At 54.2% G+C, this 14,447-nt stretch overlaps 2 protein-coding genes across 2 annotated transcripts; one reads left to right on the forward strand and one right to left on the reverse strand.

Annotated features, from left to right (window-relative positions):
• Nucleotides 1-473: 473 nt before the first annotated feature.
• On the reverse strand, nt 474-1,318 carry LOC120664834. Its single transcript, XM_039944186.1, has one exon. The coding sequence runs from the start codon at nt 1,269-1,271 to the stop codon at nt 795-797; it is 477 nt and encodes a 158-aa protein (XP_039800120.1). The 5' UTR covers nt 1,272-1,318; the 3' UTR covers nt 474-794.
• Nucleotides 1,319-10,702: 9,384 nt separating this feature from the next.
• On the forward strand, nt 10,703-12,782 carry LOC120664835 (receptor like protein 29-like). The gene has a single exon (XM_039944187.1). It carries the CDS (start codon nt 10,878-10,880, stop codon nt 12,279-12,281), a length of 1,404 nt encoding a protein of 467 aa, XP_039800121.1. The 5' UTR covers nt 10,703-10,877; the 3' UTR covers nt 12,282-12,782.
• The last annotated feature ends 1,665 nt before the right edge of the window (nt 12,783-14,447 follow it).

Raw genomic sequence — 14,447 nt, forward strand, 5'->3', positions numbered from 1 at the left:
GGTGGGCTCGATGTGGCGCCTTGTCTTCACGTCTCGGTAGTACTCGGCTTATTTAGTTTGTTTTATTTATTCTCTAGTAAAAATGCTCTGTAAGTTAGATTCTCTTCCGTGCTGACATTTCTTTTGTAAATTTTAAATTTAAAGCTGTTTGTAAAAGTCTTAATATATTTTGCTATTTTTGTAAGATTGTATCGTGCTGGTACCTTCTGCGCTCGCCTTCGTGCGAGACTTCTGATGTGTTTCGGTCGGCCTGTGGGTTGAAAGCAGGCTATCAAGTTACACTTATTTAAGGTAATGCGCCTGATGCCTTCGGATAATGGCGGTTACGCTTAATTAAGCGTTTTAGCTCGGCGGGTCTGTCACAGAAACCAACTCACTTAATTTCAGGAAGCTGTTTTCCTCCTCCTAAATTTCAAGATGAAATATACTAGTATATGATTGAATAATTTCCATTTTCTGTTAACCAGAAATGCTAACCCGATAACATCGATGCATCGGTAACAGTTCAATAGAAGCTGGTATTCAGTTCAGTAGCAGCTGGTATTTTAATTCTTTTCAACTTTGCTGCCTGTTTGTACAGTACTACTAAGCTAGCTATGTACATTATTACATGAGCTAGCAAATTATGAATCAATCAACCAACCAAATGATGAGCAGTTCATCGATCTCATCTGTCCTTATTTCAGCTACGGCCGGCCTTGCTGCTGCGCAAACTTCTGGTTTCACAAGCTTCGCATTTTTGACAACGACGCGCATGCGCTTCATCATCGCAAGCAATCCCCGGCGGCTCGTGATCATTTCTCGATGAACCCGGTCATCTTGAGCACGAGGTTCCTGACATCGCGGAGGTCGCGCCCTTTGAGCGTCCTCCCTTTCCCAGCGCACATGGAGTACGCCGCCGTCCGGGCACCCAGAAGCCTCCGCCGAGCCAGGAGAACGTGCGGCGGCACGGCCGCCATACCCTTCGCGCTTCTCTGCTTCGCCTCGTCGATGCAACTGTCTTCTTCTTCTTCGCCGCCGCCGCCGTCGCCCCCGCCCCCGCCGGTTTCTTGATCGAACGCGGCGCGCTCCTCCGCCGCCCAGGGGCGGCACCGCCGCTTCCGGCGGGAGATCTCGACCGGCGAGGACAGCTCCGGCGTGTCCGCCGGCTTGGGATGAACGACGACTGAAGACACGGTACTAGTACCTGTCTTCTCGGCGTCGCCGTCGTCGTTGTCATGATGCTCGTTGCCGCCGGGCCACAGGATTTCAGCTTCTTGAAATTCCTCCATGATACGGTATCGGTGGCCTCGCCGTGGGGGGACGGGCAGAGCTCGGCGTGTCCATGGCCGGCTGAATTTATAGTGGTGTGCTTTGGAAGGAGGCGGTGGCGTGCCTTGGCGAACAAGCACGCTTCCTTGGGTGGGAAGATTGCAAGGGCATTGTATAGTTGGCTAAATGGGCTAGGCCCGATGGGCTAGCACGAGCACGATCCGAAAAAGCACGACACTAGAACGATACGGGCACGACACCATAGTGCCAGTGCCGGCACGAGGCATGGTCTATATAGTGCCTGGGCCGCAGGTCCGGCCCGCGGCACTAGCACGGTCACGGCACGACTAATGGGCTGGCACGATGCCGGCCCGATAACATCAACAAAGATGGTCTTTTAATGGCCCATCTTGAATGGGCTGGCATGATGCGGCCCAATTGTTTCCATCATTGGATCGTTTTAGATGAATTGTCGCCGTTGGATCAGAAGGAGCTAACATATATGAAGACCAAACCCTATTTTTCCCATCTAGGCCGCCACTAGCCATCGCATTCGCGCTCCCCGTCTCCCGTCGTCTCGCTTCCTCCCTCCCGTCCGCTTCGTCCGCTTCCTCCCGTGGCCTTCTCTCTATGTCTCTCTCTCGATGCACAAGAGCACAAGACGCAAACTCAAGGGCTCCTCCGTTGCGCGCCCCAGATCGAGTGACCTCGGCCGCGGCGGCGCTCCGGTGACCTCGCCCGCAGCGGCGGCCTCCGGCGACATCACCTGCGGCTGCGCTCCTCCGACCTCGGCCGCGGCTGCGCTCCTCCGACCTCGGCCGCGGCTGCGCTCCTCCGACTTCGGCCGCGGCGGCGCTCCCGCGACATCGCCCACGGCTGCGCTCTCCCAACCTCACTCACGGCGACCTCGCCCGCGACGGCCTCCCGCAGCCTCGCCCGCGGCGGCACGCCATGCCCATCGGCACGGCACGGCACGCCGGCGGCCTCGTAGGGCCGTGCCTGGGCCGGGATGCCGGCACGGCACGGCGGCGCCGTGCTCGGGCCGTGCCGTGCCCGGGCGGCCCGTTTGTCCACCTATAGGGCATCGCGACGCGGCGCGCACTGTGTCGGTATGGGCTTGCAAGTTGCAAGAAAGGAAGGGGACCGGCGCGGGTTGAATTGGAGCGCGGCACACCCTCTCGTCAGCTGCCACGTGGCCACTGCCGGACCGATACGGTTAGAGCAAGGCCATCGTATAGCCATTGCAAAAAAAAAAAAAAAATTGAAGCTGGACATGTCACCGGGTGCTAGCTAAAGCACCCTTTTATCCTATAAATAATTATGATTGGTAATTTTCCTCCCATACATGTGGTAGTCAAATGGTAGTGATGAGTGAAAAGTATTATTTTATTAGGAGCACCAGGTGCAAAAGTAAGTACCACTGCTAAGCTGATGTTTGTTAGCACCCTATCCTCCAGGGTGTGTTACCTAGAAAAAGTGATGATGGTGCTTTGAAACAAACCCTCAAAGCTCACACTGGAGCTGCTCTTACGCTGAAAGTCCTCTGTCTGACCAAAATGCCTTCTAATGTGAGCTGTGAAGACGAGAGCTCTGATTAGAAGCACACAAACACAAGTATTGCAGTGTGCAAAACTCATGTTGACAGAATTGTTACACGGCAAGTTACATACGGAGTACTTGGTGTTTTCACCACATGCATGTTTCGTGTTAGATCTCTCTTGCCATTTATGCCGAGGAACAACAAAGTTTTGAGACATATAATTTATTTAATGATGTACAGGGACGTGTCGTCAAGAGAGAGATAAAAGAGTCGTCTGGTCCAAATCCAACCTCCAGATTCCAAATTCGGTAGCCCCCATGTAGGAATTTCCATTTTGACCGCGAGTACAAATCAAAGTACTACATGGTGCGGCGGAACGATACTAGCTTTCCCGCCGCCTCCGTCATCGTGGTCACCGTCCCTCGGCCCGTCCCACCGGCACGCCCGGGCAGCCTTGGGGTTGGGAACGTCCACGGGGCGAGAGCGCGCCGCGGCGGGCGCCTCGGACGGCTGCACCGGCGCGGGCGACGAGCGAGCTCGGCGGCGGCTCGCGCGTGTGGCAGCAGGTCTCCCGCCAGAGCACCTCGAACTCGTCGAGCTCCTCCATCGCCATTGCAAAACGTGGCGGATGGCGAGATGCCGCCTGGGTCGGACGGAGCGCCGGTCCAGCGTGCCGGGGTAGCACCGTACTTATACAGTTATACCGCGAGCGGCGGGCAAATCATCTCCGGAGCTCCGAGTCGCCACGGGTTCCGGTGGAGCCCGACCGCTCGTTGGGCGAACCCCCACACGCGTCGCGAAAGGGACGGCGGCGAGAGAGCTGGTGTGGATCCCATTGGCGCCGTCCCGCCGCGGACGCCGGACGCGGCGCCGGGAGCACACGCGGTTCCCCGCGACGCCGGGTACACGCCGTGTTGCCGCGTCGGAAAGGAACCGCGGCGATTAGCATGTGTGCAAAGCTCTGTGGCGACGTCTGAAGGTTAATTACGTCAAGTGTTTTCCGTGATATTACTTGGGATAAGTATTTTCGACGAAAGTTGCAACTGGCTGACAGTAACACTCACAAGCAATCATCGATGAGTGGTCGTTACACTACTAGAATTGCAACGATAGCCGAGGATTTTTTCCAACCGTTGGCCATCAATCTAAACGGTCGGAAAAACAATTAGTCGAGAGTATACTGTCGGCCATCTCCCCTCGGCCATTCATGGTCGGGCATTTCACCACTAGCCGCGATGAGTGGTCGTTATAGGCTCTGGTGCTTCCGGCCGGCAACACAAGCCTTCCATAGTGCGACAGGCCTCGCTAGTCACCGGTCAGGCAGTCACCCCTCAGTCCTCACCACGCCGTCAGATTACTGTGTAGAATGCTGTTTTTATTGCACTCCTCCAATCCTTGCTGCCTAACTGTAGAGCAGAAGGTAGCATATTCCATTAATTGATTTCAAAGCAGCTCTGGGGGCATTGGATGTCGAAGGTTTCTTGGAATAAGCTTGTAGTAGTTTCTACAAGGAGACAATGGAGTCGGTTTGAGTGCTGTGGATCCTGGATTATAAGTAGGTGTTTGGATAGTTAATTGTTGGTGTTAATAGGTCAGCTGGATTATGGTTTTATAATTTACAAGGCATTTAAGTCCGTTGCTACGGGTAAAGTTAATATAAATATCGGATACGTAATAATTGTTCGTACGCTAATTTATAGGAACCTACGTGATCAAGTCGTGGACAGAGGGATGGTCTCTTGCATACGGGATCAACTAAGATCCACCTGTCAATGACATAAAACGGACCAAACCAAAAATTTAGATAGAAATTTTACTCGCTTTAGAAATATATATACTCCATATAGGAATGAATAGCTAGGCCATGTTTAGTTTCCAAAAATTTTCCCACAGTACCCGTCACATTGAATCTTCGAACACATGTATAGAGCATTAAATTCAGTTGAAAAAAAATAACTAATTACGTAGTTCAACTGTAAATGACGAGACGAATCTTTTAAGACTAATTAGTCTATGATTAGACATTAATTGCCAAATAACAACGAAAGTGCCACCGTACCCAAACTCAAAAAAATTCGCCAACTAAACGCAGCATAAGCTTTTTTATTACCTGGACCATAACATGTCTGCATTGGGATCAGCGACGTATCGTTTGGGCCTTTCAATTTGGGTTTTATTACGGCCTTTGTTCTACCTGGGCTTGAAGAGCCCAAGTTGGACCGCGAATATAACGTATCAAAATTGGGCTTCATTAAAAACACTGGATGCACTCGGACCGCCTGGCAAACAGACCTGTTAGATTACCCAATTCACCAACAGTCAGCCGTTCATCATTGGTTACCTGATATATCTATTCCTAGTTCCTTCAGACTTCCGCGAGAGCACCAATCGACCAAGTAATGGTGGCGGGAAGCAGCACACTGATATTCAGATGCAGTAGTGGTTTGCATTCCATAATCCAAAGCGCTGTGATCTCTGTGCTTCACATCATACAATACAGGTTACGAACCAACCTGTGCTTCGCATTATCAGTTGCCAATGGTGCGTGGCATCCCTGCAACTCTTTCCCTGCCAGGCCTTCGTTTGTTCTTTGTTGGGTAAAACTGTCCTGTCGTTTCAACTTTCAAGCATGTCTGCGTTAACCTTGTGTATCGTATTCACATTGCCATGCCCAAATGACAACTAATATCCAATTATGGACTAATTAGTTGGTGAAAAGGTTTAGTGTCGGTACACTCAGACAGGGGTACCCTCTCCCACAGCAACAAGCCCAAAGAGGCGCGAGGTTATCCGTAACCTCGCCCTAAACCTCTGGGCAGCAGGGCACAAAAGCCCGGACCTGACAGTTGGGGACAACGACCTCCGGGTCCGCTCCCCACGAGGTGGCAGGTCCGGCGCTGCCACATGTCCACCTGGATGAAGTGCTCAGGGCCGGCTTCCATGGATCCGGACTACCGCGGACAAGTCCCGAACCCCCGTGGGCTGGTCCTGGAACCCCACATGTGGAAGCCGGACCTCCAGGAGGCATGAGCCTTCGAGCTAGTCAGGGCGCCCGGACCCCGCTCCCCACTCGGGAAGAGGTCCGGAGCCGCCACGTGTCCCTGTGGGCGCGACCGCTGACCTCCGGGTCCGGTGCCGACACATGTCCCATAGGCGCAAGCCTTTCGCCGGAAGCCAACCCGCCTACCGCATTAAATGCGGGCGGAGGAGGCGTGCGCTGTCAGAGCAGGGCATGGGCCGCCCTCTGACGGGTTGGACAGGCATGAATGACAACACGGTAAGCCCGCCAGTTACCGAGGCGGCTCGTCAGTTACCAAGGCAAGCATTAAAGACTCAGCGCCGCACGCATGGGCGACGAGTCATGATGACCAGCTACTGACTGGAGCAACAGTGCACGCTGCTACAGTGACTGAGTCAGTAGTTCGGCGTTTCATCATGACCTCGACGCGCGGCTGCAGAGGCTAGACTCTACTCCGACAGGACAGCTCAAGATCATGCCTAGTCACAAGATTCGTACGTTGTAAGATAATATATCGCCGGGTCCACATGTCGGGATCCCGCTCAGTGTACGTGCTCCCATTGGTCATATAAAAGGGAGAGCACGCACGGTATGATGACAAGTTCACACAGACACAAGTTCTCGGGATTTCTTCCAGTTCTCTCTCCTCCTCCACACTCTCGCTCAAGCCCAGGGCTCTAGCAAGCTCCCATACAACAATCTCTAAGCTCTGGCAATACAACTCACAGTGGACGTAGGGTATTACGCTCTTGCGGCCCGAACCACTCTAAATCCTTGTGTGCTTTTCGTGTTCATACGTTTCTAGATCGAGCATTTCTTGGCTGTCCCCAAACTCATCCTGCACTTAGGATTAGGCGGGTGCAATCCGCCACCCGGCTGGAGAAATCCTCCGACATTTAGGTTTTTGTACTATAGCACATTTCATTGTTACTTAACAAATAATATTCAATTATGGACTAATTAGACTTAAAAGATTCAGCTCGTGCTAATCAGTTAGACTGTGTAATTAGTTATTTTTTCAACTGTATTTAATGCTCCATACATATGTCCAAAGATTCGATATGATAGATACTGTGCAAAAAAAAATTTAAACTATACAGGGGCTGAATTGCCATTCACGCACTCTACAGTAAAACCCACATATCTTGTTTCCACTACAGTTTCAGCCATGGAGCTGTCACCCTTTAGATTTGTATTATAATGGCATATGTGGGTAATTTTGCAACTCTTTTCCTGCCAGGCCTTCGTTTGTTCTTTGTTGGGTAAAACTGTCCTGTCGTTTCAACTTTCAAGCATGTCGGCGTTACCCTTGTGTATCATATCCACATTGCCTTGCCCAAATGAATTGCCATTCACGCACTCTACAGTAAAACCCCACATCTTGTTTCCACTACAGTTTCAGCCATCGAGCTGTCACCCTTGCCCTTTCTTTTTTCTTCTTCTTTTCATTCAAGAGATGCAGCTGCTTCCACATTCTATTCCAGTGAAACCTCCTTTCAGAGCAACCTCCATTTCGTACATCGGGGGGTGGTTGACACATGGCCAAATATAAGGGGCAGGCATGAGGCATCAGGTATGTGTATGTAGCCTGTTCACTTTCTGTCTGTCGGCGTTGTTGCTGGTAAACCCGAGCCTTACCTGTCACTGTACCCAACACTTCACAGTATCCTACATTCCTACGTGGTCCAGTCCCCTGATGCGTATCTGTTCACCGCAGGCCTTTCGTTTCGTGTAAAAAAGCCTGAGCCGAGCCGCGCCGCGCCTGGTCTCTTCCCTGATGGCTCCTTGGCCTCTCCTGTCCGAGTCACCTGCATGACGCGCCATGCCACATTGCCACTCGCAGGCCGCTGCGCAACAGTGCCCTGGCTGGCTCGGCGGCGAGCGGAGCAGGATGTGCAGCGCAGCAAACATTCCCGGCGCAGTTCAGTTGAGAGACGATCTCGATCGATCGCCGCTTGCAGTCCAGACTTTGACGACGCGAGACGTCGTCACGCCACGCGTGGAGGCGGCGGCGGAACGGGCGGCGGCGCCGGGCTGTTCCGTGGCGTGGCGTCTATCCGCCCGCGATGATGACCCAACTGTGATCTGTGATCTCATTGCAGTCGCACCGTGTCTCACTTCAGATCAGAGTCAGAGTGGGGGCAGTATCCATTAGGGCAGGTACAGCAATCGGCGAATCGCCGAACACGTCAGCTGCCTGACTGAGCTGGAGGGGAGTCTGCGCCGAGCTTGTCGCCGCTTCCGTCGCCGAGCGCGTCCACTGTTCATCTGCTGTTTATCTCACTGTTCATCGTACTATTTCACTGTTCGTTCACTGTTCATCCGCGCATAAACAGTGCAGCAGCCGCTCAGCTCGGCGCTCTTATTGACCATGCTCTTATATGACTCTTTCACTGCGTTCGGCTGGTCATCTTCCCTCCAGCGCTATAATATTTTTCTCTCACACCACTCCAGCCACCAGCTCCAGCTCCAGCCAGATCAACAGTATTTTTCTCTCACACTATTCCAGCTCCAGCCTGCCGAACGCAAGGTTTGTTTTCTGAAGAAAGAGATGGGGCTTCAATCACGATAGGGTAGCATTTGGGTCCTGTTGGGTTGTCTTAGTAGCATAGGTAGTACAAATTTTAACCAATAATTAAGGGTACTAAATAAAGTTAATTTATAAAACTAACTTCACAGTCTTGCGCTACTTCGCGAAACGAATCTAATGAGGTTTTTGACCGCATAATTAGAAGTTAGTTACTGTAGTATTACTATAACTAACCATTGATTAATTACCATCATTAGATTCGTCACGAAAAATTATGCTCATCCATGAAGAGATTTTGCAAATAAATTTCATTTAATATTTCGTACATATAAGATTCTTTCATTACGCTAGTTGTGCTACAAGAAACCAAACGGAGCCATGGAGAGGAAAAATAGTGGGGCAGGCGATCCGCTGCTGGCGACGCCACCAGGAGCGAGCCGCCCATGGCGCCCTGTCCCTCCGGCGCACATGGCGCCCGTCGCCTTTGCGAGGGCCGGAGCCCCGAGCCAGGGGCGCGAGACGATCGGTCATCTCAGCCGCGCTGCTTTGCGGTCAACTTTTACCCCTGGCTCATGCCTCCATCGTCTCCATTCTCCACCACCACGCCCGCCCAATGCCGGAGGGGGGCCCTGTCAGGTATCTTTCGTCACATCACCTGGGAGGTGCCGCCGCTTGCCGATGGAGTACTCGGACGGATCCGTCCATGCACGCACGCACGCACGCGACGCGGGAACGGAGCATCATGGACATGGCCCGGTCCCCCCTTCTCCGCTCGCGCCGCGCGGTGGTGACACGAGCGCTCGTCGCTCCTGTGCCTCGGTGCTTGTCGTCCAGGTCGGAACATGCACATGGGTGGCCGACGGGCGATGGCGCGACGCACGCCTCTGGTGGCCGGCGGGTAGTGGCAGGCAGCGCGGCACTGTGCGCCGCGCCGGTCCCGGTGGAGCGAGGGCTGGATCCGCGTGTGCGCCGATCCCGGAACCGGATCCGCTGCATTTACCTGCAATTGGGTCACTGCCACGTGGGTCCCACTCGTGCAGGCCCCACACGCAGTGACTCAATTGCACGGCGGCCAACTGCAGCGGAGCCTCGTCCGCCGATCCCGTCTCGGCATCGCAAGGCTCGTCGGGGGGCTCCGGCTCCGGCGCCCCCTCTCCTGATCCGCTCTGCCAGTCGGTGTTTTTGCCGGGGTTTCGTTTGGGAAAGTTTCCACTGTGCCGGCGCTGTACATCCCGCGCCGGCTGCCGCTGCTGTCTGCGTCATTCTACATGTACATTTACTCCTCCGTGCTTGTATTGTATCGTATCTGCTCTCTCTCTCTCTCTCTCTCTCGTAGTGAAAGCGAGAGGTCGAGAGCAAAGGCCAAAGGTTACCTGGAACCGCAGCAAGCAAATAATTGCGCTCCATTTGCCTGAACTCAAGTGATCCATAACACGCACCTGCGAGCCAAAAGCATGGCTGCCAGCACCCAGCGCTGCTGCTCGGGCCCGGAATGTTCAACCTCACCTCGCTCGCCGCCCGCGCACCGGGCTCCCTACAACTCCAAGAAGCGCGCGGCGTGGAGCCGGTCACGGATCGCCTGCAGAGGCGGAACCCTCTTCGTGCGCCCTCCTAGTCCTTCCCGGGGTCCAGTCCAGCGAGGGCGAGCAAGCAAGTACCCCCAGGACAGGCTACAACCCTAGCCCTTGCTCCCCACATGCGCGAGCGCCATCATCATCAAGCGCTAACCAGCTGCCTCTGCCCTGGGCCGCCAACAACTCAGGTTGCACAGTGCCCGTCGCTGTAGCTCCGCTTGTCGTGCGCGCACTGACGACAAAGGGTCAAAGGCAGACCGCACGAGCTGCATCGTACCCGAGCAGCGGGTACGATACGAGCAGAGAGGGCTCCGAGCAATGCAGGAGGGTGTGCAGCGGCGAGACCGCGAGGTCATACCGCGTGCCTGGTACCAGATGGGTAAAAAAGGAGTAGCAGTTCTTTTTTCCAATGTAATGCGAGGGTTCGATTTGGATCGGCTTCGGTTCGGAGGTGACGATACGTGATCGCGAGGATCACTGCAACCAGCAAGTAAATCCAGATTAAAAAGTGCTAAAAAGTCCATATTAAAAAGAGTTTTTTTTACTGTTTTGGAGGAGGAAAAAAAACAGACCATGTGGCTACTGGCTGCTCGTCAGCTGGCTCTACCAGCAGCTGCATGAATTGCTCGCAGCAGTGGATCGCCAAGCAGGCGCACGCACGCTCACACCGTGTTTCCTCCCTCTGTACGGACAGGCGGGTCCCGGTCTCGTCACGTCAGATGATGCCCCTGTGGCTGTAGGCGGGGCCCATCCACCCGCATTCGACATAAACGCTGCCTCCCCGCTCCCGCGCCCCGGCTCTACAACCATCGACCGGCCCCCAAAAGCGAAACCCGAGGCCGCCCGCCCGCCACCGCCCAGCCCACCGCCACCCGGCCGGCAGCAGAGGGGAGCGGGGCGCAGCGGGCAGGGGCAGCTGCAGAGCCACACGCGCGCGCGGACGCACAGCAGGGCGCGGCCATCATGGCGCCACCCTCCTCCTCGTCCTCGTCCTCGTCCTCCTCCTTCAGGGCCCTGGCCACCGCCCTGTGCCTCCTCCTCCACCTGTCCCTGCGGGCCGCCGCGGCCATGGACCCCGCCGAGCGGGAGGCGCTGCTCCGCGTCATGGAGGCCGTCTCGTCGGACCGCGACTGGCGCGAGGCCGCCGGCGCCGACCCCTGCAGCTCGCCGTGGCCGGGGCTCGAGTGCAAGCCGGCGCCCGGCGGCGGGGGGCCCGCGGCGCGGATGCACGTCGCGCGGCTCGACTTCGGGGTGCCGCCCAACCCGACGTGCAAGGACACGGCCACGTTCCCGCTCGGCGCGTTCGCGCTGCCGGAGCTCCGGGCGCTGTTCCTCGTCGGCTGCTTCAAGAACCCGGACGCCATCACCGCCTTCACCCTGCCGCCGCCGGCCAACCTCTCGGCGTCCCGCCTGCAGCAGCTCAGCGTCCGCTCCAACCCGTCGCTGTCCGGCACGTTGCCGCCGCAGCTCGCCAGCATCAAGTCGCTCCAGGTGCTCACCGTGTCGCAGAACGCGCTCATCCGCGGTGAGGTCCCGCAGGGCCTCGGCGAGCTCAGGAACCTGGTGCACCTCGACCTCAGCTACAACTCGCTCACCGGCCCGATCCCGAGCCGGCTCGGCGAGCTGCGCGGCCTGGTCGGCCTCGACCTCAGCTACAACTCCTTCTCCGGGCCCATCCCCAGCCGGCTTGGCGAGCTCACCCTGCTGCAGAAGCTGGACCTGAGCTCGAACAACCTCACCGGCGGCGTCCCGGCCACCGTCACCCGCCTGAAAGCGCTCACCTTCCTGGCCTTAAGCAACAACGGGCTGCGCGGCCGCCTCCCCGCCGGCCTCTCCGACCTCCGCGACCTGCAGTACCTGATCATGGAGAACAACCCGATGGGCGTCCCGCTGCCGCCCGAGCTGGGCAACATCGCGCGGCTCCAGGAGCTCCGGCTGGCCAACTCGGGCCTCTCGGGCTCGATACCGGAGACGTTCGGGCTCCTGTCCAGCCTGACGACGCTGTCGCTGGAGAACAACAACCTAACCGGGCAGATCCCGGCGGGGCTGAGCCGGCTGAAGCGGATGTACCACCTGAACCTGAGCAAGAACGGGCTGGACGGCGTGGTGCCGTTCGGCGGCGCGTTCCTGCGGCAGCTGGGGCGGAACCTGGACCTGAGCGGCAACCCGGGGCTGTGCGTCGCCGACGGGGCCGTCGTGCCGGACGTGGGCGTCGGCGTCTGCGCCGGCGACGCCGCCCGCAAGAGCTCCGCCGCCGCGGGGAGCTCGGCCGGGGGAGCGATCGGGGGCGAGGTGACGAGGGGTCGCTGGCCCGCGGCGCTGCTCAGGCCCGCCGCCGTAGCGCTGTGCTGCTGCCTTCTGCTCTGAGCTCTTCTTTCTTTCTAATCCCGATCGTTTGGCTCTGAACTTGCATACTAGTTGCATCCGTTGATCTCTGATTCTCTGTACGTAATTGCGTTTCCTGTAACTTGCGATGCTGAGCCTGCGAGGAGAGTGTAGCTAGCCGTGTCTCATTCTGTGACAAGAATTCCAAGGGGGGATACTGGAGAGTTGTTGGTGATTGGCGCACACGTGGGCTTTGTCGGATCACTTCACTTCATTCATAGTACTCACTTGTAAAGATCGATGGTCCTGGGCCCCGGCGGTCAACGAAAGCAACGTGGGCAATAGGTCTCTCTCCCTCTCTCCTTTCGCCAATCTGACCGTCAGTCCGTCACTATGTGCCTAACCCGAGGTTCGTCCTGTAATCTTGCTGCCCTTTGCTACGGTCTTCAGACTTCGGCGAACAGTGTCAGTTGGGCTTAGGCCTTTCTGTGTATTGATTATGCATGCGTCCCGCTCAAGAGCACGATGGTTTTCAAGTCCGAAGTGAAAGAATGGTACAAAAATGGAATGGGAATTTGAAGCGATTCTGTAATATGTTCGAATGGGGGTAATTTTCCTTGAATTTGGTCAGGAAAGGAATTTATTTCTTACGATTTTGGACACGGGCGCCGCTCGAAACTTACGGTCGACGTAAAGAAGAGGGTAGAAAAAGTGGGTGCAATGCTACCAAAAGTGTGTTTAAACCTTAAAGGGGCCGTTTGAGAGAGCTCCTCCAAACGAGTTCACCGGTGAAGTTAAAGCCGGTAAAGCTGAAAAAATAATTTTACCCGGATTCTAGTTTGTTTTTTTTCTAGCTTTCAAAACAACTTCATGTTACATAGCCTCGATTTTGCAAAATAGGGGCAGCGGAAGCTCACGCAAATAGCCGCCTAGATAGTCTTAGGCCTCCTTTGGCTCACGGGCGAAACGGAGGGCAAACACAGGATAGGATAGAATTGGGATTGATGACGTCAGCATGTCTTTGGTTTCACGGGAAACTTTCCGGAGGAAATCAACAGAGAAAGGAATTGCTCTCACTGTGCACGCAGGGAAAGAAAAATCTGGTCGGACCTCATGTTCGTCGCGGCTGGCGCGTGGTGGCTTGTGTCCGAGGCAAATCAAAGGAATGATTCCAGAGGAACGAGCTTGCTTTCCTATCCTGCGGTTCTCAATTCCTATCCTTTTCTTGTGATCCACCCGAGAGCCAAACAGGCCGTCGTGGACGATCCGTTCAGAGAACCGTGAGTCTCTTTCTCTCCTCACACGGTTCGTATTCAAAAAAGTGTTGAAACCGATCAATGCCTATGCAGCAGCCCACACCGTCTTTCGAGTAAAGCCTCCTTGTCATCCCATTCTTTCGTATGTCATCACCAAATAGGGAATCATCATTGATCTTTTTTCTTGTAGTTGGGACTTTGAGACTTGCATGCAAATTTCTGAACTACTGAAACTTTTCATGAGTTCATTTCTCTAAAGAAAACTTAAACAAAAGTTGGCGCAGTAAACTCGAGTTTGGTATGGAATGGAAATGACCTGAAGTACAATCATTGGTGTCGCGGGCTGTGTTCACTCCTAAAATTTCTCTCTCCAAACTTCACTATTTACATATCACATCAAATATTTTAACTCATGCATGGAGTATTAAATGTAGATAAATAAAAAAATTAATTGCATAGTTTTGATGTATACGACGAGACGAATCTTTTGAGTCTAGTTAAGTGATGGTAGGACAAATTACCACAAACAAACGAAAAGTACTACCGTATCTGAAGTGAACTTTTTTACCATATTTTACTGACCTAAACAAACCCCCCGGTTCATCTAGTCGCTGTCGACACGAACTGTTGACAGGAGAAATGACAGGATCAGATACTGACAAGGTGAGCGTACTGGCCTACTGGCTAGTCATTTAGGCAGCTGCACGCTAGGGTCATGGCACAAATTGGCCCTGTTTAGTTGCCTAAACGCAAAAACACAAAAATATAAAATTTTGTAATTTTTTTTTACTAATTTAAAGTACTAAATAAAGTATATTTACGAAACTTTTTGTATAGATGGGCTGTAAATCGTGAGACGAATCTAATGAGCCTATTTAATTTATATTTTGCATTAATGATGCTACAGTAACCATTCGGTAATTATTAATTAATCATAGATTAATTAGCATCA

Source organism: Panicum virgatum, chromosome 3N (genome assembly GCF_016808335.1).
Source record: "Panicum virgatum strain AP13 chromosome 3N, P.virgatum_v5, whole genome shotgun sequence".
NCBI classification, from domain to species: Eukaryota; Viridiplantae; Streptophyta; class Magnoliopsida; order Poales; family Poaceae; genus Panicum; species Panicum virgatum.